The 23,433-nt window shown below is 44.7% G+C and overlaps 1 protein-coding gene across 1 annotated transcript in view; it reads left to right on the top strand.

Moving 5' to 3' along the window:
* LOC126285184 (bromodomain-containing protein DDB_G0280777-like) overlaps positions 1-23,433 on the top strand; it is a 65,734-nt gene that overhangs the window by 5,268 nt on the left and 37,033 nt on the right. The window contains 4 exon segments of the mRNA XM_049984491.1: positions 6,719-7,583; positions 7,585-7,789; positions 7,792-7,849; positions 7,851-8,440. Coding sequence (XP_049840448.1) covers positions 6,719-7,583; positions 7,585-7,789; positions 7,792-7,849; positions 7,851-8,440 — 1,718 coding nt within the window.

Below are 23,433 nucleotides of genomic sequence, written 5' to 3'. Positions count from 1 at the left end.
GAAGATGTGGTTCATCTGTAAAGAAGACCGCTTACAGAACACTAATACGACCTATTCTTGAGTACTGCTCGAGCATTTGGGATCTCAATCAGGACGGATTGAGGGAGGACATACAAGCAATTCAAAGGCGGGCTGCTAGATTTGTTACTGGTAGGTTTGATCATCACGCGAGTGTTACGGAAATGCTCCAGGAACTCAGGTGGGAGTCTCTAGAGGAAAGGAGGCGCTCTTTTCATGAATCGCTACTGATGAAATTTAGAGAACCAGCATTTGAGGCTGACTACAGTACAATTTTACTGCCGCCAACTTACATTTCGCGGAAAGACCACAAAGATAAGATAAGAGAGATTAGGGCTCGTACAAAGGCATATAGGCGACCATTTTTCCCTCTTTCTGTTTGGGAGTGGAACAGCGAGAGATGATGCTAGCTGTGGTACGAGGTACTCTCCGCCACGCACCGTACGGTGGATTGCGGAGTATGTATGTAGATGTAGAACTGTTGCGAGAGTATGGCAGCCTATGTACACCCTCTACTTTCTGAGTCGATGGAATGTAAATGAGGTTCTACTTCAGTAGACAATAATATGGGCAGAGCATAAGCCTATCGGCGAAGCTATGGCATGCTGAATGGGTTAAAACATTTACAAAACTCATATGTTCCCTCCTGCTGAGGGAGCATTGAGTTACGAAAGTCAATAGATCCCATACCATTGCAGAGACACTGTATTCGCCGTTTATTAGACCTTATTTTAATCAACATTCCTCCCGGGTGTTGTAACGGCTTGAAAACAGTCTCCTCCTTGTCAGCTTTGCTCGCATCGTTAAATTACTTCGAAATGTTTTGGTGCGTCGAGCGGTGCTGGGTTGGGAAACAAAGAAAATATGCCGTCCTCGTCGGTAACATCCGCAGAGTGAACTTTTATGGCACCCCGCAACAGATCGGTAACGAAACAGCGCTTTTTCCTTGAACACAGCCTGTATTTTAAGTCACTGGGTGTCAGCTCCTCAGCCACAGTACTCCAGCCCCGCTCATTTCTAGACTTTCAGAAAGACAACTTTCGATGTTAGTTACAGACGAGCACACCGCCACGTGTTAAGACTACCGAACCATCTGAAACGAGCCAGATGCGTTGCGACCAAACGTGCCATAGCTGATAAATCAGGAAATCGCCTAGCACCGCGCACTTCCATCCCCTCAATCAAGTCATCGCTCCTTTCCTCCTCATGACATCCCAGTCACCCTAAATAAATCTAATTTTATGGTACTCATTTTCCTAATTTGAACGCGTGGCACATTATGTTATGTGTTAATAAGCATTCCTGATGCCATTTTTTGAACTGTGCAAGGTATAGAGAGTAAAACTATACGAGAACAAAATTTTAGAATGTTTCGAGTAGATGAAAAGAAACACTTTTCTATATGACTAATGACACAAGTGCACTGTTGTCCCCCCCCCCCCCCCCCAATATGTCCTTGAATATTTAAACATCAGTCATTCTCAGAGATGAATTGCACTGTAATGAACATTGTTTTACAGATGTTGTTGATAACGATGTTCGTTTACATCAGTGCACAACAGGCATCTGTACGCCAATTGTCCGCAGCTCGTGGTCGTGCGGTAGCGTTCTCGCTTCCCACGTCCGGGTTCCCGGGTACGATTACCGGCGGGGTCAGGGATTTTCTCTGCCTCGTGATGACTTGATGTTGTGTGATGTCCTTAGGTTAGTTAGGTTTAAGTAGTTCTAAGTTCTAGGGGACTGATGACCGTGATGTTGTGTGATGTCCTTAGGTTAGTTAGGTTTAAGTAGTTCTAAGTTCTAGGGGACTGATGACCGTAGATGCTAAGTCCCATAATGCTCAGAGCCATTTGAACCATTTGTATTCCAATTATTGTGTAACACACTCAAAACAACCACTTTTTCCACGAATAATGGCTGCGTCTTCAGCCAAACGAGTAACCATTTCTTATAGAGTAGTGGTCGTCATGTTTTATGATCGAGAACCAATACTGATATCGTGGGGCGGCATCCCGGGTCGTATAGATATTCAGATCTTATGATACGAGCCCCTAGTGGTATAGCTACTTTCGTGTCGATTGTTATGTTTCAGACTGTTACTAACCTCAGCAACCCCAAAGTTACGATACTAATTGCTTGACGAAGTGTTGTCGTCTTATCCGTGTGAGCGGATGATCAGTTGGTAAATAATAGTAACTGCACTTATCTTTAAAGCATTATGGAAAATACGACATTATCACAAATGTTTACCAAATATCTTCAACGGCATTTTTCTTATCATTGCGTTGTATTAAAGTAGCCTTAATTGAATTTCATATTACTTGCAACAAATATGTACCACGTTTGAAGATGATAATTCGCATTCACGAATCCCGATTACTTCCGTTTGAAATGTATACCATAGCAACTGGTCGATACGAGACACACATTCCTATGAGTTGCCAGAACCGGAAGACAAACAACAAAACAAAAATTCACCCTACCCTCCTCAGATCCTCTAACTTCGCTGTGGCCGTGGTGTTTACCCTTCTGCCCCCGAGGTAAGCGGCCAACTTTAATTAGCGCACGGCCGCATTCACCAACGTTAATTATGAGCACATTTTAAAACATACTGCCTCCGTAAGAATCTTTGTTTCTAACTCAGCAGAAAAACTACACTCTTAAGAAGCTCTTAACTTTTGATGACATTTCTGGATTCGGCTGTTTGTTGCTAGATCCATATTACGATAAAATACGGCTGGGAACTGCGTGCTGCACAACATTTGGTTTGCGCCGCATGTGGCCCGCGGGTCACAGTTTGATGACGCCGTTCTAGAGTGTATATCGGTGTTTCATATCTCCACACAAAATCTTCACATGAGCGAGGTCGGAAAACGTGGTGCACATGGCACTGTCCCAAAACTCCCAATCCAACAACAGAAAAAAAAACTTCGTCCAAATGTTTTCTGACGACCATGGCAAATATCCGTGGCGCCCCGTCATGCTACACTACCGGCCATTAAAATTGCTACACCAAGAAGAAATGCAGATGATAAACAGGTATTCATTGGACAAATATATTATACCAGACCTGACATGTGATTACATTTTCCCACAATTTGTGTGCATAGATCCTGAGAAATCAGTACCCAGAACAACCATCTCTGGCCGTAATAACGGCCTTGATACACCTGGGCATTGAGTCAAACAGAGCTTGGATGCCGTTTACAGCTACAGCTGCCCATGCAGCTTCTACAATATACCACAGTTCATCAAGAGTAGTGACTGGCGTATTGTGACGAGCCAGTTGCTCGGCCACCATTGATCAGAAGTTTTCAGTTGGTGAGAGATCTGGAGAATTCGCTGGACAGGGCAGTCGAACATTTTCTGTATCCAGAAAGGCCCGTACAGGACCTGCAACATACCGTCGTGCATTATCCTGCTGAAATATAGGGTATCGCAGGGATCGAATGAAGGGTAGAGCCACGGGTCGTAACACGTCTGAAACGTTCACAGTGCCGTCAATACGAACAAGAGGTGACCGAGACGTGTAACCAATGGCACCCCATAGCATCACGTAGGATGTTACTCCATTATGGCGATGAATACATGCTTCCGGTGTGCGTTCACCGCGATGTCGCCAAACAGGGATGCGACCATCATATGCTGTAAACAGAAACTGGATTCATCCGAAAAAATGACGTTTTGCCATTCGTGCACCCAGGTTCGTCGTTGAGAACACCGTCGCTGGCGCTCCTGTCTGTGATGCAGCGTCAAGGGTAACCGCAGCCATGGTCTACGAGCTGATAGTCCATGCTGCTGCAAACGTCGTCGAATTGTTCGTGCAGACGGTTGTTGTCTTGCAAACGTCCCCATCTGTTGACTCAGGAATCGAGAAATGGCTGCACGATCCGTTACAACCATGCGGTTAAGATGCCTGTCATCTCGACTGCTACTGATACGAGGCCGTTGGAATCCAGCACGGCGTTCCGTATTACCCTCCTGAACCCACAGATTCCATATTCTGCTAAAGGTCATTAGATCTCGACCAACGCAAGCAGCAGTGTCGCGATACGATAAACCGCAATCGCGATAGCCCACAATCCGACCTTCATCAAATTCGGAAACGTGATGGTACGCATTTCTCTTCCTTACACGAGGCTTCACAACAACGTTTCACCAGGCAACGACGGTCAACTGCTGTTTGTGAATGATAAATCGGTTGGAAACTTTCCACATGTCAGCAAGTTGTAGGTGTCGCCACAGGCGCCAACCTCGTGTGAATGCTCTGAAAAGCTAATCATTTGCATATCACAGCATCTTCTTCCAGTCGGTTAAATTTCGCATCTGTAGCACGTCAACTTCGTGGTGTAGCAATTTTAATGGCCAGTAGTGTATAACCATAATCGTCGACTCGCTGCTAGATGAACATTTTACATTTCCGGTAGCCCTTTACAGTGAAAGGTATGTTAATTTCCTCTAGCGAGCATGTTGATGGAGAAGGTACAGTCCAATGAGATGTCCATTAACAATACTAGCCCACACATTTATGGCAATTCTCTACTGATTAGGGAAGACATGTGTCGCCATAGGATTATCCAACTCCCAGTCATGGCTTTCATGACATTTCTTTCCTTGTGAAGGCATCCTCGGAAGTCAACAAAATACGCATGTGCACGTCATGGACTTTTACAATTTGATGTAGACACCATTCGCATATTCCAGCCCGTGGGGAGGTCATTTCGTAGGAGGGATCATCTTGTGCACAATGTCCCACAAATTGGCGTTCGAGGTATTTATTTGTTATGCTTCTACAGCTACATCTACTGCTCCGTAAACCTCTTACGGTGCATTGCGGAGTGTATCGTGTATTAGTCATGCCCTCTCCTCTTCTAACCGAAAATAGAGCGAGAGAAAACGACTGTCTAAAAGCCTTTTAAAGCTCCAGTTTCTCGCATCTTAATGGTCCTTACGCGAAATCTGCGTTGATGGCAGTAGAATAGTTCTGTTGTCAGCTTCAAACGCCGATTCTCTAAGCGCCTTGCGGAAAAAACATCGTTTTCCCCATTAGAGATTCCCATTTGAGCTCGCGAAGCATCTCCGTAATATTTGCATGCTGATCGCACCTACCGGTAAAATATGTAGCAGCCCGCTTCTGAATTGCTTCAAAGTCTTCCTTAATCCGACCTGAGGGCACACCAAATACTCTTAACAGTACTCAGGAATGGATCGCGCAAGCTGCTATACGCCGTCTCCCTTATGGATGAGCCACACATACCCAAAATTCTACCAATAGAACGAAGTCGAGCATTCACCTTGCCTGGAAGAGGATGTAGATGCAGATGAAATGGGAGATATGATACTGCGTGAAGAGTTTGACACAGCACTGAAAGACCTAAGTCGAAACAAGGCCCCGGGAGTAGACAACATTCCATTAGAACTACTGACAGGCTTGGGAGATCCAAGCCTAACAAAACTCTACCATCTATTGAGCAAGATGTGTGAGACAGGCGAAATACCCTCAGACATCAAGAAGAATATAATAATTCCAATCCCAAAGCAAGCAGGTGTTGACAGATGTGAAAATTACCGGACTATCCGTTTAATAAGACAACGGCTGCAAAATACTAACACGAATTCTTTACAGACGAATGGAAAAACTGGTATAAGCCGATCTCGTGTAAGATCAGTTTGGATTCCGTAGAAATATTGGAAGACGTGAGGCAATACTGACCTTACGACGTATCTTAGAAGAAAGAAAAGGCAAACCTACGTTTCTAGCATTTGTAGACTCAGAGAAAGCTTCTGATAACGTTGACTGGAATACTCTTTAAAATTCAGAAGGTGGCAGAGGTAAAATACAGGGAGCGAAAGGCTATTTACAATTTATACAGAAACCAGATGGCAGGTATAAGAGTCGAGGGGCATGAAAGGGAAGCAGCGGTTGGGGAGTGAGACAGGGTTATATCCGATCCCCGATGTTATTCAATCTGTATATTGAGCAAGCAGTAAAGGAAACTAAAGAAAAATTCGGAGTAGGAATTAAAATCCATGGAGAAGGAATAAAAAATTTGAGGTCCGCCGACGACATTTTAATTCTGCCAGAGACAGCGAAGGACCTGGAAGAGCAGCTGAACGGAATGGACAGTGCCTTGAAAGGAGGATATAAGATGAACATCAACAAAAGCAAAACGAGGATAATGGAATGTAGTCGAATTAAATTGGGTGATGCTGCAATGGCAATGGCAAGGAAGGCATTTCTGAAGAAGAGAAAGTTGTGTTAACATAGAGTATAGATTGAAGTGTCAGGAAGTCGTTTGCATGGAGTGTAGCCATGTATGGAAGTAAAACGTGGACGATAAAGAGAAGAGAACAGAACAGGAGCTTTCGAAATGTGGTGCTACAGAAAAATGCTGAAGATTAGATGGGTACATCAAATAACTAAAGAGGAGGTATAGAATAGAATTGGAGAGAAGAGGAATTTGTAACAACTTGACTAGAAGAAGGGATCGGTTGGTGGGATATGTTCTGAGGCATCGAGGGATCACCAATTTAGTATTGGAGGGCGGCGTGGAGGGTAAAAATCATAGAGGATGACTAAGAGATGAATACACTAAACAGATTCAGAAGGATGTAGGGTGTAATAAGTACTGGGAGATGAAGAAGCTTGCAGAGGATAGAGTAGCTGGAGAGCTGCATCAAACCAGTCCCTGGACTGAAGACAACAACCGCCACAACAACCGCCACAACAACCGCCACAACAACCGCCACAACAACCGCCACAACAACCGCCACAACAACCGCCACAACAACCGCCACAACAACCGCCACAACAACCGCCACAACAACCGCCACAACAACCGCCACAACAGCAACAACAACCGCCACAACAGCAACAACAACCGCCACAACAGCAACAACAACCGCCACAACAGCAACAACAACCGCCACAACAGCAACAACAACCGCCGCAACAGCAACAACAACCGCCACAACAGCAACAACAACCGCCACAACAGCAACAACAACCGCCACAACAGCAACAACAACCGCCACAACAGCAACAACAACCGCCACAACCACAACAACCGCCACAACCACAACAACCGCCACAACCACAACAACCGCCACAACCACAACAACCGCCACAGCCACAACCACAACAACAGCCACAACCACAGCCACAACCACAACAACAGCCACAGCCACAACCACAACAACAGCCACAACCACAACAACAGCCACAGCCACAACCACAACCACAGCCACAGCCACAACAACAACAGCCACAACCACAACCACAACCACAGCCACAGCCACAACAACAACAGCCACAACCACAACCACAACAACAACAGCCACAGCCACAACCACAACCACAACAACAACAGCCACAGCCACAACCACAACAACAGCCACAACCACAACAACAACAACAGCCACAACCACAACCACAACAGCCACAACCACAACCACAACAACAGCCACAGCCACAACCACAACAACAACAGCCACAACCACAACAACAACAACCACAACAACAACAACAACAGCAACAACAACAACCACAACCACAACAACCACAACAACAACAATAGCCACAACAACAACAATAGCCACAACAACAACAATAGCCACAACAACAACAATAGCCACAACAACAACAATAGCCACAACAACAACAATAGCCACAACAACAACAATAGCCACAACAACAACAATAGCCACAACAACAACAGCCACAGCCACAGCCACAACAACAACAACAACAGCCACAACAACAACAACAACAGCCACAACAACAACAACAACAACAGCCACAACAACAACAACAACAACAATAGCCACAACAACAACAACAACAACAATAGCCACAACAACAACAACAACAACAATAGCCACAACAACAACAACAATAGCCACAACAACAACAACAACAACAATAGCCACAACAACAACAACAACAACAATAGCCACAACAACAACAACAACAATAGCCACAACAACAACAACAACAATAGCCACAACAACAACAACAACAATAGCCACAACAACAACAACAACAATAGCCACAACAACAACAACAACAATAGCCACAACAACAACAATAGCCACAACAACAACAATAGCCACAACAACAACAATAGCCACAACAACAACAATAGCCACAACAACAACAATAGCCACAACAACAACAATAGCCACAACAACAACAATAGCCACAACAACAACAACAACAACAACAACAATAGCCACCACAGCCACAGCCACAACTACAACAGCCACAACAGCCACAACAACAACAACAACAACAGCCACTACAACAGCCACAACAGCCACAGCCACAACAACAACAACAGCCACAACTACAACAGCCACAACTACAACAGCCACAACCACTACTACCACCACCAATACGGCGTGTCCATTTCAATACGTATCGGTGTGCATTCTTAGCACTATATATTTTATCTAAGTGACTGTGTAAAGCTGCACCCTACTAATGCTGTATTCGAACGTAACTGGACTACTTTTCCTAACCATCCCTGTTAATTTACATTCTTCTATGTTTAGAGCAAGCAGTCATTTGTCACACAAACAATAAATTGTGTATAAGTCATCTTGTTATTCCTACAATCATTCAACGATGACGCCTTCCCATAATGTCGTCAGCAAACAGTCGTAAATTGCTGCTCACCTTGTTCGTCAGGTCCTATACGCATATATAGTGGACCTGTTACACTTCCCTGGGGCACTTCTGACGATAACCTTGTCTATGATGAACACTCGTTATCGAGGACCACGTACAGAGTTTTATTACTTAAGTCTTCGAACCCTTCATATTTCTTGCAGCCTAAACCCTATGCTCACACCTTCGTCAAGAATCTGCAGTGGGGCACCGTGTCAGTTCCTTTCCAGAAATTTGGGAATATGTACTCTGCCTGTTATCCTACATCCTGGGTTTGCAGGGATCGTGTGAGAAAAGCACAAGCTGAGTTTCGAAAGATATATGGTTCTTAAATCTATGCTGATTTCTGGACAGAAATTTATTAAATTCAAATTCAGAATGTGTTCGAAAATTATGCGGCAACCCTATGTTAAGGACATTGGCCTGTAATTATGCGGGTCAGTTTATTTCCTTTCTCATATACAGGAGTCACCTGCGGGTTTTTTTCCATTCGCTTGGGACTTGTGCTTGTGCTTGTGCTTGTGCTGGGGATTCTCAAACTGAACCGTTTGATCAATGCGAGGTCTATCAGTTTCCCTCGAGTTCGGTTTAAGGGATCGCGTTTCACAAAGACTGCCATCAAGTCTTTGAAAAGTGACATCATTTGGTAAACTTTTCCCTAGAAATCGTTCTGTATACAGGTGCCTTGCTGCTCGACTATTGCAAATTACCTACCCATAAATTAGGTGCGTGTCATCTAACTCACTGTTATCAACCGTCAAGAATAAATATAGCACAACATAAAAACTAATAATTTAATTTTTATATCTGGGGTGGGGGCGGTGGGGGAGGGGACACGGACGTCACTAGCAATAATAAAAAATTATCCTTCTTTGCAGTAAAAGGTAACTGTGTAGTACATCAGATTCCATTGTCAACGTCCAACGTGAAGTTGCGAACGTTGGCCTAAAGGAAGTAGCGTCAAACCTCTCAAAGACCACTGAAATGGGGAAACCTATCCAAGAATCCCCCCTCCCCCTAGTGGGGAAACAGTGTACCTGTGACATTTGTTACATAAAGAAAGCATTTCTTTTCATCTCGTCTAATAACTCTACAAACCTCCAAGTGTAGTTTTTTACACCCTGTACTTATACTTATTATGCCATTTATTTTGACCCCCTTGCATGACTTTTTGTCCAGAAGCAAAATTTAAAAAAAAGTTATGAAGAGAATGATATTTATCTACAAGGTGGACGTAAAGCATCATGATTGCCTAGCTTGTAACTTTGTTCGTTACCAAGATACCGACTGCACTGCACCTTTTTTCAAGTATCCCCTGCTATTTTGAGGCTCGGCAATCACTTACTCTACTCACGAACGGTTCGCAAACTTCACATAAAAAAGATATTATTAAAAACATAACAAAATTAACAGACTCCTACTCTACCACATATTGCTGGTACAGGGTGTAATTTAATTTGTCCATTCGCTGGAGCTGACAGTAAACAAATGGCAACACAAGGAAAATGCCAATCGGCCAGTCAAATGGTTCAAATGGCTCTGAGCACTATGCGAGTTAACTTCTGAGGTCATCAGTCGCCTAGAACTTAGAACTAATTAAACCTAACTAACCTAAGGACATCACACACATCCATGCCCGAGGCAGGATTCGAACCTGTGACCGAAGCTGTCGCTCGGTTCCAGACTGCAGCGCCTAGAAGCGCACGGCCACTCCGGCCGGCAATACATTTATAGCAAATGCTGAAAGCGACACCCTCGCAATATCAGTTCACAGCTGTGCACCTCTAAATATATTCAGACACCTGGCGTAAAGTTTGAATATCGACGGCGGCAACTTCACGGCTGGTGCTGTCTTTCAGTTCCTATGTTGTGTGAGGATTTGTTTCATGGACCTTGCTCCTCACAGGAAAAGAAATCACAAATACTTAGATCCGGCGAAGGTGGTGGCCATAAATGTTTGCTGATAGTTTGTTCCTCAGTAAAGAAATCATGGACTCGTTGCAGGTGTGAGTAGGCTGTTTAGGTTTTTATGTTGGTAACACCACGTAGCACTCTGTATGAAAATCACTGGCTGTGCTGTGTGCAGTCTGTGGCTAGTTGGCATTGTTGGAATATTCGCTGTTGTAGTGTTGGTCAGTTGGCTGTGAACAGCGCGTAGCGTTGCGCAATTGAAGGTGAGCCGCCAGCAGTGGTGGGTGTGGGGAGAGAGATGGCGGAGCTTTGAGAGCGGATGATCTGGATGTGTGTCCATCAGAGACAGTAAATTTGTAAGACTGCATGTCATGAACTGATTATCAGCAGTTAGTGCCTTCAGTAGTTTTATTTAGCTGGCAGTATGGTCGCTCGCTGTATTGCAGTAGTTTAACGAAGATTTTTGTGATGTAAGTGATTCATGAGAGGTATAGATTACTGTTAGTCAGGGCCATTCTTTTGTAGGGATTATTGGAAGTCAGATTGCGTTGCGCTAAAAATATTGTGTTACTTTAGTGTTGATCGGGATAAATAAAGAGCGAAATGTCTAAGTACGTTCAGTTCTGCTCAGCTGTTTGAAAATCAGATAACGTAAGAGGTTTATCAGCACAGTAATTCATGAATTTTTTTTGAGGGGATGTTTTACAGGGATACCCCAGACGTGGGCTTGTTGCCCCTTCTTGCCGGAAGAAGCAGTATTGTCTTTCGTATTCAGTAAGATGAGAACAAACTGTATCAAAAATTACCATGTATGCAACTGTCTTGAGAATAGTGTCCACGCCTGCCTCTGTGGCCGAGCGGTTCTACCCGCTTCAGTCCGGAACCGCACTGCTGCTACGGTCGCAGGTTCGAATCCTGCCTCGGGCATGGATGTGTGTGATGTCCTTAGGTTAGTTAGGTTTAAGTAGTTCTCAGTCTACGGGACTGATGACCTCAGATGTTTAGTCCCATAGTGCTTAGAGCCATTTGAATAGTGTCCACTGATGCGCGTTCCTGTTACACGGCACCAAATGTATTTTTTTTCATCATGGTGTAGTTGCTGACACACAATGTTAGGGTTCTTTGTTGCCCAGTACCTCGTGTCCTGTGAATTCACATGACCGGAAAGTTGAAACCATGCTTCATCACTCATGATGTAGTGGACAGCGTCAAACAAATCATCCTCGATGTTTTACAAAAGCCACGTGCACTAATTAACGTTTCTATTATCAACCCGTAATCGTTGCACAACCGTTACACGATATGGTTTCGAATTAAGACTTTACAACATCCGCTGGTAACTCCTACTTACATGTGCGCGCCTATTGGGCCATTTTACATGTAGACTTCTCTGGGCTCTAAATAGTTTTCCATTGAATGTCTGCAATAACTTCTGGTGTCAGAACTCAATTAATTCTTTGTCGTTTTAAATTTTGCACGGATCCGCATGTGCGCCAGTTTTTTTTTATTTTTTACAGATACTGTATTGCTCTGTTTGCTGGTAGTCGTCTATCATGATACTTGACAACGGAAATTTCGCAAGTTTCCTTAATCGAAACTGTTTGCCATCTGCTTGCACAATTTCAACTCTTTCTTCTATCAATAAAGTCATTTGCTCACCGCAAAGAGAAACGTCTAACTTCACTGACGAAATAAACTGAAACGCTCACAGAAGAATGCTGACAACGGTTACTGCATAAAACTGTCCATCGTTGTATCTGTTTAGCCTATTTCAGGCGTCGAAATATTGAATTCGCATTCAGAGGGCAACCCTACAGAAATGCTACTCATCTATGCAGAATGTATGTTAGGCGAATTTACTGCAATTTCTATTCTGATAACATGACTTCAGATACTAGAAACCTTAAATATCGTCCGGTAGGTGTTCAGTAGGCGCACTGCGCTGTGCATCCAAGAAAACGGGCACTCGTTTGAACACCACACATTTAAATGAACATCCCACCACCAGGTGAACAGAGCCATTTAGGCACATGTTCCATTCACACCTAAAATTTTGAACGTTTCGTCCCTCGTTAAAATGGATGGAAATTTCATTGAAATTGACTTACATACAGTTGTACATCTACATCATCTACGTGATTACTCTGCTATTCACAATAAAGTACCTGACAGTGTGCTGAATGAATCACCGTTCCACCCTCGAGCGGCGGGGAAAACCAATACTTAATTTTTTCTATGCGAGCTCTGATTTGTCTTATTTTACCGTGCTGATCATTTCTCCCTATGTTGGTGGGTGCCAACAGAATGATTTCGCAATCGGAGGAGGAAACTGGTGATTGAAATTTCATGAGAAGATCTCCTTGCAACGAAAAACGCCTTTGTTTTAATGATTGCCACTCCCAACACTGTGGCACTATCTCCCCTATTACGCGATAATACCAAACGAGCCGCCCTTCTTTGAACTTTTTCGATGTCATCCGTCAGTCCCACCTGATGCTGACCCCACAGCGCACAGCAATACTCCTGAATAGGGCGGACAAGCGTGGTGTAAGCAGTCTCTTGTGTTGATCTGTTGCAGCTGCTAAGTGATCTGCCAATGAATCACAGTCTTTGGTTTGCTCTACCCACAACATTATCTATGTGATCGTTCCAATTTAGGTTATTTGTAACTGAAATCCCTAAGTATTTGCACAGTCGTTTTAAACCTAAACGAATTTGAAAGCAATATTTCATCTGCAGATTCTAAAAATAACCCCAAAAATTTTGGCGTACCTAAAATCTATGAACGCTACAAATAATTCAATACCAAAAAATGGTTCAAATGGCTCTGAGCACTAAGGGACTTAACATCTATGGTCATCAGTCCCCTAGAACTTAGAACTACTTAAACCTAATTAACCTAAGGACATCACACAACACCCAGTCATCACGAGGCAAATTCAATACCTTCTCTTGCTGACAGTACGGGTAATGTAACTGATGATGATAAACAGAAGGCCGAAATTCTAAACCTAGCTTTCAAAAACTCGTTTACGTTAGAGGAATGCAGCACCATTCTTCCTTTCAATTATCGAACAAACGTGAGGATGGCTGACAGTGTTTAGTGTATCTGGGATTGTAAAACAGTTAAGATCCTTAGACGCCAGGAAGGCATCTGGCCCAGACGGTATCCCCGTAAGATTATATTTTGACTATGCTACAAATATAGCACCATTCTTATCCATCATCTATCAGAGATCATTGGAACAACGGAAAGTTCCACGGGCCTGAAAGAAGGCTCAGGTCATAACAATCTATAAAAAGGGTAGAAAATTGGATGCATGTAATTACCGGCCAATTTCACTGACATCGATTTGTTGTAGAATCATGGAACAAATTTTTTGTTCAGACATAATAATCTTTCCAGACTCTGAGAAGCTCATCTGCAAAAACCAGCATGGTTTTAGGAAACAAAGGTCATGCGAGACTCACCTGGCCCTCTTTGTGCATAATATACAACAGGCTCTATATACCGGCTCCCAGGTTAATGACATTTTTCTCGACTTTCGAAAGGCGTTCGACTCTGTTTCGACTCTGTGTCGCTTGCTCCAAAAAGTGTCCGCTTACGATATTCCGATGACATGTGGCTGGATAGGAAGTTTTCTGACAGACAGGGAGCAGTATGTCGTCCTGAACGGGGTCACTTCGACAGAAACAAGCGTAACTTCAGGTGTGGCCCAGGGCAGCGTAATAGGTCCGCTGATTTTTACAATTTAGATAAACGATCTGATTGATGGTATTGACAGCGGCATTAGACTGTTGACGATGATGCTGTAATCTACAGGAAAGTAGTATCACACCGAAGTTGGGGACAAATCAATGAGGATTTGCAGAAAATTATTGCTTGGTGTAATGACTGTCTGTTATCTCTCAATATGAGTAACCTACTGCGTAAAGCAAGGCGAAAATCCTCATTAATGTAAGAGTACAAAATAAATGCCCAATCTTTGGAAGCGATAACATCCGTCAAGTATCTGGGTGTGACTATTCGAAATGATCTCAAATGAAATGACTAGATTACACAAGTAACGGATAAGGCAAACTCTAAATTGCGGTTTATTGGTAGAATCCTGAAGCGATGCAGTCCAACAAAGGAAATAGCTTACGATACGTTAGTTCGTCCAGTCTTATAGTACTGCTCGTCTGTATGGAACCCTTACCAGTTGGGTCCGATTCAAGAGATTGAAAAGGTCCAAAGAAGAGCGGCAAGATTCGTGACTGATACATTTAGTCATCGCGAGAGCGTTACAAATCTCATAGAAAGTTTGTAGTGGGACACACTTGCAGACAGACGGAGCGCTAAACGGAAGGGGCTACTCACAAAATTCCGAAATCCGATCTTCACTGAGGATGTAGAGCATATATTATCACCACCACCTTTCAAATCGAGCAATGATCACAATTCAAAGATAAGGGAAATTAGAGCTCGCACTGAGGCATTCAGACAGTCGTTTTTCCCTCGCGCTGTCCGTGAGTGAAACAGGAAAGGGGTGGGGGGATGGATATGAGTTGGGCGCGAATTGTGCCCTCCGCCACGCACCGTTTGGTGACTAGCGTAGTATAAATGTAGATGTAGAAGTATTTGGTTGAATTTACAGCCGTAAGATTTGTGTGACTTACCGCGTTATCGAAATGTAGCGGATTTCTTTTAGTACTCATGTAAATAACTTCACACTTCTTTATTCAGGGTTAATTGCCACTTTTCGCACCACACAGATGTCTTATGTAAATAATTTCGCAATTTTGGTTTAAGTACATCAGTTATTTGATAGAAAAACTGTTCACTGGCGTAGCTCTTTCGAAAGATAATGATTCTCGTGATTACCTGAATAAATACATACTCCTTACACTTGTTATTTTGTGAGTTGCAGAGTTACCATATCTGAAACCGATACCGCGCGAGCGTGCGCCCTCTAATTGCGAGGCGGATTCGTTCTGGACGGGCTCATCTCTTTGAATCCTGAAAGGGGCTCGTTCACGCGCTCCGTTACCCGGGAGAGTCCAGTACGGTGCTCACGCCCGCGCACAACGCCGACCCCTTAGATAAAAGGGAAAAAGGCAAGGACGAAGAAGAATAAATTACATATATTATATACACGGGGTAACTGAATTCCCTTTATAAACTTTAAGGACAAGTTCCTTGCACCACAGCAAGAAATAAATGTCTACCTAACACAGGCTCTAAAATGCCCACCTTAAGAGCTACGAGCATTTGTCCTTCGATACTGTGAAATACATATCTTCTGCTGCAAAATTTTTTCTTTCCCTATTTTGGGAGAAGGTAGTGTGTTTCAAAACAAGGAAAAAATGTATAGTTAAACATGGGCGCAAAAACGCCAACCTTAAGAGCATGATCACTTGTTCATCTTCGATACTGTGAAACACATCTCTTCTGCTGCAAGGTCTTCGCTTTCCATATTTTTCGAGGACGTAGTATGGATCAGACCAAAAAAAATATATCTAGTATGCATGGCCTCTAAAAATGCATACATTAAGAGCTATGAGCACTTGTTCAGTGGAAGAGATGTATGACATATTAACGAAGTCGACCAGGTGCTCATAAGTCTTAAGGTATTCATTATTAGAGCCCAGGTTTACTAGATATTTTTTCTTGTTTTTATGTAAGGAACCTGTCCTCAAAGTCTGTAAAGGGAATTTAGCTACCGAGTGTTGTTATTGTTGTTGAGGTCTTCAGTCCTGAGATTGGTTTGATGCAGCTCTCCATGCTACTCTATCCTGTGCAAGCTTCTTCATCTCCCAGTACCTACTGCAACCTACATCCTTCTGAACCTGCTTAGTGTATTCATCTCTTTGTCTCCCTCTACGATCTTTACCCTCCACGCTGCCCTCCTATAGTAAATTGGTGATCCCTTGATGCCTCAGAACATGTCCTACCAACCGATCCCTCTTTCTGGTCAAGTTGTGCCACAAACTCCTCTCAAATTCTATTCAATACCTCCTCATTAGTTATGTGATCTACCCATACAATCTTCAGCATTCTTCTGTAGCACCGCATTTCGAAAGCTTCTATTCTCTTCTTGTCCAAACTATTTATCGTCCATGTTTCACTTCCATACATGGCTACACTCCATACAAATAAATACTTTCAGAAACGACTTCCTGGCTCTTAAATCTATACTCGATGTTAACAAATTTCTCTTCTTCAGAAACGCTTTCCTTGCCATTGCCAGTCTACATTTTATATCCTCTCTACTTCGACCATCATAAGTTATTTTGCTCCCCAAATAGCAAAACTCATTCACTACTTTAAGTGTCTCATTTCCTAATCTAATTCCCTCAGCATCACCCGACTGAATTCGACTACATTCCATTATCCTTGTTTTGCTTTTGTTGATGTTCATCTTATACCCTCCTTTCAAGACACTGTCCATTCCGTTCAACTGCTCTTCCAAGTCCTTTGCTGTCTGTGACAGAATTACAATGTGATCGGCGAACCTCAAAGTTTTTATTTCTTCCCCATGGATTTTAATACCTACTCCGAACTTTTCTTTTGTTTCCTTTACTGCTTGCTCAATATACAGATTTAATCACATCAGGGAGAGGCTACAGCCCTGTCTCACTCCCTTCCCAACCACTGCTTCCCTTTCATGTCCCTCGACTCTTATAACTGCTAGCTGGTTTCTGTACAAATTGTAAATAGTCTTTCGCTCCCTGTATTTTACCCCTGCCACCTTCGGAATTTGAAAGAGAGTATTCCACTCAACATTGCCAAAAGCATTCTCTGTCTACAAATGCTAGAAACGTAGGTTTGCCTTTCTTTAATCTAGCTTCCAAGATAAGTTGTAGGGTCAGTATTGCCTCACGTGTTCCAACAATTCTACGGAATGCAAACTGATCTTCCCCGAGGTCGGCTTCTACCAGTTTTCCCATTCGTCTGTAAAGAATTTGCGTTAGTATTTTGCAGCTGTGACTTATTAAACTGATAGTTCTGTAATTTTCACATCTGTCAACACCTGCTTGCTTTTGGATTGGAATTACTATATTCTTCTTGAAGTCTGAGGGTATGTCACCTGTCTCATTCATCTTGCTCACTAGATGGTAGAGTTTTGTCAGTACTGGCTCTCCCAAGGCTGTCAGTAGTTCTAATGGAATGTTGTCTACTCCTGGGGCCTTGTTTCGACTCAGGTCTTTCAGTGCTCTGTCAAACTACTGACGCAGTATCATATCTCCCGTTTCATCTTCATCTATCTCCTCTTCAATTTCCATAATATTGTCCTCAAGTGCATCGCCCCTGTATAGACCCTCTATATACTCCTTTCACCCTTCTGATTTCCCTTCTTTGCTTAGAAATTGGTTTCCATCTTGGCTCTTGACATTCATGCAATTGGTTCTCTTTTCTCCAAAGGTCTATTTAATTTTCCTGTAGTCAGTATCTATCTTACCCCTCGTGAGATAAACCTCTACATCCCTACATTTGTGCCCTAGCCATCCCTGCTTAGCCGTTTTGCGCTTCCTGTCGATCTCATTTTTGAGACGTTTGTATTCCTTTTTGCCTGCTTCACTTACTGCATTTTTGTATTTTCTCCTTTCATCAATTGAATTCAGTATCTCTTCTGTTACCCAAAGATTTCCACTAGCCCTCGTCTTTTTTCCTAATTGATCCTCTGCTGCCTTCACTACTTCATCCCTCAAAGCTACCCATTCTTCTTCTACTGTTTTTCTTTCCCCAATTCCTGTCAATTGTTTCCTTATGCTCTCCCTGAAACTCTGTACAACCTCTGGTTCTTTCAGTTTATCCAGGTCCCACATCCTTAAATTCCCACCCATGTATACAATAATAGCATTTATTCTTCTTCGTCCTTGCCTTTTTCCCGTTTACCTACAGGGTCAGCATTGTGCGCGGAGGCGTGTGCACAGTGATGGACTCCCCTGATAACGGAGCACGTGAACGCGACCCTTTAACGACTCAGGAAGTGAGCCTGCTACAGAACGAATCCGCCAAAGTGCTATGACACTTAGTAGCGTACTGGTACTATCGAATGCATTACAGCAGCGATTCTCTGCGGCATGAATTCGATAGGTTATTGATTGGTTATTCGGAGGTATATGGCACCAGATCAGTACGCTGACATCACGCTGTATCCGCAAATTACGGCCCGGTGGGTTATGAGTGAGGAGTTGGCGCCCGATAGCTTTCCAGGTGTGTTTCATATAGTGCAGAGCAGGCGAATTACGTGGTGATGAGATCCATCTTAGTGCATTAACAATGCTCCTCAAAACCCTGTAGCATGACTCTTCTTTAGTGACACTGGTTATTATCCTGCTGAAAGATATCACTGTCAGGGAAGGAGTCAAGCATAATGGAATGCAAATAGTCTATGGTCTGCAGTAATGTTCACGTAGTCCACAGCTGTTGTGGACTCTCCCATTACCTCCACAGCTCCACTTCTAACAGGAGCCAACTGTTAGGCTAAGGAATAGCCTACACTTAATAGTCGCATTCATCTATGTAGTAACATTTTCAAATGGTTCAAATGGTGGTGGTGGTGGTGGTGTGTTGGGGCTTATGGGCGCTCAACATCGAGTTCATCAGCGCCCTGACACACATTAAAAGGAACGAACGTGGACAGACCTAAGAAAACTAAAGCACACACTCAAAGAAAGCAGGAAAAGAAGGAAAATGCTACACAAGAAAGTAAAACCTAAGGAAAACGGAAACATAGCAACAAGAATGTCACAGGAAATTGTTATTGGCTGCCCACTTACATAAAATATGGGCTAGCTTGTCACACAGTGAGCAAATTAAAATCCTCTCCTTAAAATCTTTTTAAAAACATTTGACATGTCACAGAACTTTAAAACTTTAGCCACATTCGTCCGAGTGTTGCCTAAAAGAGATGGCAGGTCCGCTGGCAAGTCAGCTGCGGCCCGCTGGTCAGAAAATAAAACGCAATCCAATAAAACGTGGCGCACAGTGACCTGGACGCCGCAAGCACCACACATTGGAGGGTCCTCTCGCCGGAGCAGGTAGCCATGCGTCATAGGGCTGTGGCCTATTCGAAGCCGAGTGAGGAGAACCTCGTCACGTCGATGGGGCTGAAAGGAAGTACACCACACACGCGTTGTGGGCTTGACTATACGGAGCTTATTGTCAGTCACTTCCAGCCACTCATCCTCCCACCGACGCATAACCCGTGAGCTCAACAGCGAGGTGAGTGCGTGCAAGGGGATAGCACACTGAGATACTTGTGGGGCGAGACACGCCTCCTTGGCTGCGAGAACTGCCCTTTCATTCCCAGCAATGCTGACATGCCCCGGAACCCAGCAGAAAGCTACAACCTTCCCCAGTCACTGTAGTCGGAGGAGGGGGTCCTGGATGGTCTGGACAGTTTTGTCTGCCGGATACAAACGTTGCAATAAGTGAAGGGCACTGAGTGAATCGGAACAGACAAGAAATTTAGGACAGGAAGAATGTCTCATGTGCTCCAGTGCCCGCAAGATCGCAGATAATTCTGCATCAATGACAGCGAAAGTCTGAGGCAGGCGGACCTTGAAGACACGATCTGGAAAAACAACTGAGCAACCAACAGAATCCCCTTGTTTCGACCCATCCGTAAAAACAGCTACATAGTCGTGGTGCTCAGATAAAATGGCAGAAAATGCTGCATTAAAAACGGTGGCAGGAGTGCAATCTCTCTTGTACTGCAATAAATCTAAAATCACTCCGGGCCTCTTCAGTAACCAGGGTGGCACAGAGGCTGGGTATGGGACTGGTCTGATAAGCACCCGTGGCCAGTCGAATCCCAGCATGGTGAACAGCGTCAAGGATCTGCAAATAAGAAGGCCTCGCTGACCCATATACTGTGCACCCATAGTCCAAACGTGAACGCACGAAAGCTCGGTAAAACTGAAGGAGACGCGCCCTGTCCGCTCCCCAAGACCTGTGGCTGAGGCACTTGAGGATATTGAGTGCCTTCAGGGTTCTGGCTTTCAAGTCACGTAGGTGTGGCAGCCATGACAACCTGGAGTCAAAAATTAGGCCCAGAAACCGCACTATGTCACTAAAATGTAGGACAGTATCTCCCATATGCAAGGCACGCAAAGTAAAAAGACGACGAGAACGATTAAAATGAACACAAACACACTTATCGGCAGAGAACCGAAAACCCATCTTTGCAGCCCACTCCTCTAACCGCCGCACTGTTAGCTGCAAATGACGGCTCACGGTTGCAACACTGGAGGAGGAACAGAAAACAGCAAAGTCGTCCACAAATAAGGAGTACTGTACTGGACTCCTCACTGTAGACGTTATACTGTTGATGGCTATGGCAAAGAGGGTAACGCTTAAAACGCTGCCCTGGGGGACACCGTTCTCTTGCTCAAAGCGATCAGACAGTGTGTTACCAACGCGGGTCCGAAAAAACCGCTGAGACAGGAAAGACAGAATGAAAATCGGGAGGCGGCCACGAAAGACCCATTGATGCAGTTGTGCAAGAATACAGTATCTCCAAGTAGTATCATATGCCTTACTGATATCAAAGAAGATACCAATACAGTGATGCTGACGGAGAAAAGCCTGCAGAATAGCCGTCTCTAGGAGGGTCAGGTTGTCGACCGTGGACCGAAATTTTCGGAATCCACACTGAAAGCGGCTAAGGAGCTGTCTGGTCTCTAACAGCCAGACCAGACGCCGGTTAACCATCCGTTCCAGGGTCTTTCCGATACAGTTTGTCAAGGAGACACTACGATAACTACTGGGACATGTGCGGTCCTTTCCTGGTTTGAGGAGAGGGATGAGGATTGCCTCCCGCCACGAGGTGGGGAACACTCCTGTCTGCCATATGAGATTAAAACATTCGAGGAGGATTTCCTTTGACGCCGCTGGCAGATGTCGAAGCATGGAGTACCGGATGCGGTCGTAACCTGGTGCAGTGTCAGATGTCTCACTAAGAGCCGATTCAAGTTCCCACATGGAGAAAGGGGAGTTGTACGCCTCAGAACTGTTCGACCGAAAGTCCAAGTTCGCTCTTTCGACAGTCGCACGGTAGCGACGAAACGCTGGATCCTGATTTGCAGTGGCAGTACTTTGTGCAAAATCCTCTGCCAGCGTCTGAGCAATGACTCTGGGTGTCGTTTGGAGGCATCCCTGGTTCAGAACAGCAGCTATTGGTAAACGGTTATGTTTACCGGAAATCCTCCGGATGGCTTCCCATACTTTTGTGGAACAAGTGGAACGGTTGATGGAGTCCAGGAACGCCTGCCATGACCTTTTCTTGCTCTCTTTAATGACACGGCGTGCCCTGGCTCTCGCGATTCGAAAGGCGGTAAGACTAACCGCTGTTGGACGGCATTTAAATCGGCGAAGAGCCGCACGCCTGTCCCGGATGGCTGAACGGCACTCTTCAGTCCACCAAGCCACAAGGCGCCGCTTAAGAGTGCCAGAAGACTGTGGTATGGACAGGTCAGCAGCATGATGGATCACAAGCGTGATGTGATCCACCCATTCTTGGATGCTATGGTGGCGGTCAAAGACAGCCAACCGAGTGATTAGTGGCCAGTTAACCCTGCCAATTATACACGATGGTGGCCGCTGCTCCAGCAATACATCCAGGAGATGAATGCGGATAGGGAAGTGATCGCTGGAATGAAGGTCGTCAATGACCTCCCAGTGAACAGAGTCGGTGAGGGTTGGAGAGCAGAAAGATAGGTCAATGGCTGAGAATGACCCTGTAGCAGGAGAGAAATGAGTTGGAGTACCTGTGTTGAGGATGCACAACATTTGAGATGTTAGGAGGCTCTCCAAAATTCGACCTCGAGCGCAAAGAGAAGTGGAGCCCCACAGGACATTATGGGCATTGAAGTCTCCCAGGAGGAGAAATGGGCGGGGGAGTTGGTCGATAAGATCTGTGAGAGCGTCTAAGGTCATTGCATCCAGAGGGGATAAATAAGGGGAGCAAACGGTAAGCCTCAGAGGTGAATGCATTTCAACTGCAACTGCTTGCAGGTCAGTATCCAGGGGGAGAGCAGAGGAGTGGTGGTCATTATTGACAAACACAGCGACTCCGCCTTTGGCCCTTTCTCCAGTCAGATCATCTTTACGATATGACGTATAGCCCCTTAGTACAGGAGCATCAGATGGTTTGAAATGCGTTTCCTGTAAACACAAGCACAGGGGGCGTTGCCGTGCTAGGAGGTGCAGTTCCTCCACATGTGCCCGGAATCCATTCAGGTTCCACTGTATAATGGGAGCCATCTATCAGGGTGGGAGTACCTTCATTCTCACTTTCAGTGGCCAGTTAGCCCTGCCAAAAACAACAGACGGAGGCTCAGTTTTGGGGCGAGATGAGTGCCCCAGTCTGACATCAACCTCCATCGCCTCTGAAGAGGAGTCGAGAGAGACGTCAGAGAGAATGACATCCACATCAGCAGACTGTAGAATGTCGGTCTCCTTTAGCGGGCTAGTCTTCACCTTTGTCTTTGGCTTCGATTTTCTGGCTTCAGGCGGCATTGGTGCCAAAACCTCAGAAGCAGTAGGGGGTGTAGCAGCGCTGGGCAATGCACAAGACTGGACCCGGGAAGCGGCAGGAAGTTCCATGACGTCAGCTACCACGGCCTGGTCAGAATGCCGGGGGGGGGGGGGGGGGGGGGAGGGGGGAGCAGCAGGCTTCACAGGAACGGCAGCAGCACACGTACATTGACAAACGCAGGTGCTAGTGATGACAGTAGCAACCTCCGTTTGTGTAGTGGCATCGGATTTCAACACTGGCTGTTTGAGAACTGAAGAAAAGGAAGCAGCGAACGTGGGCGGCTGCATGGACTTGTAAATTTTCTTCGCC

Source organism: Schistocerca gregaria, chromosome 8 (assembly GCF_023897955.1).
Source record: "Schistocerca gregaria isolate iqSchGreg1 chromosome 8, iqSchGreg1.2, whole genome shotgun sequence".
In the NCBI taxonomy this organism is placed as follows: Eukaryota; Metazoa; Arthropoda; class Insecta; order Orthoptera; family Acrididae; genus Schistocerca; species Schistocerca gregaria.
The sequence above is the reverse complement of the archived record's forward strand: the minus strand, read 5'-3'. Positions and strand labels throughout refer to the sequence as shown.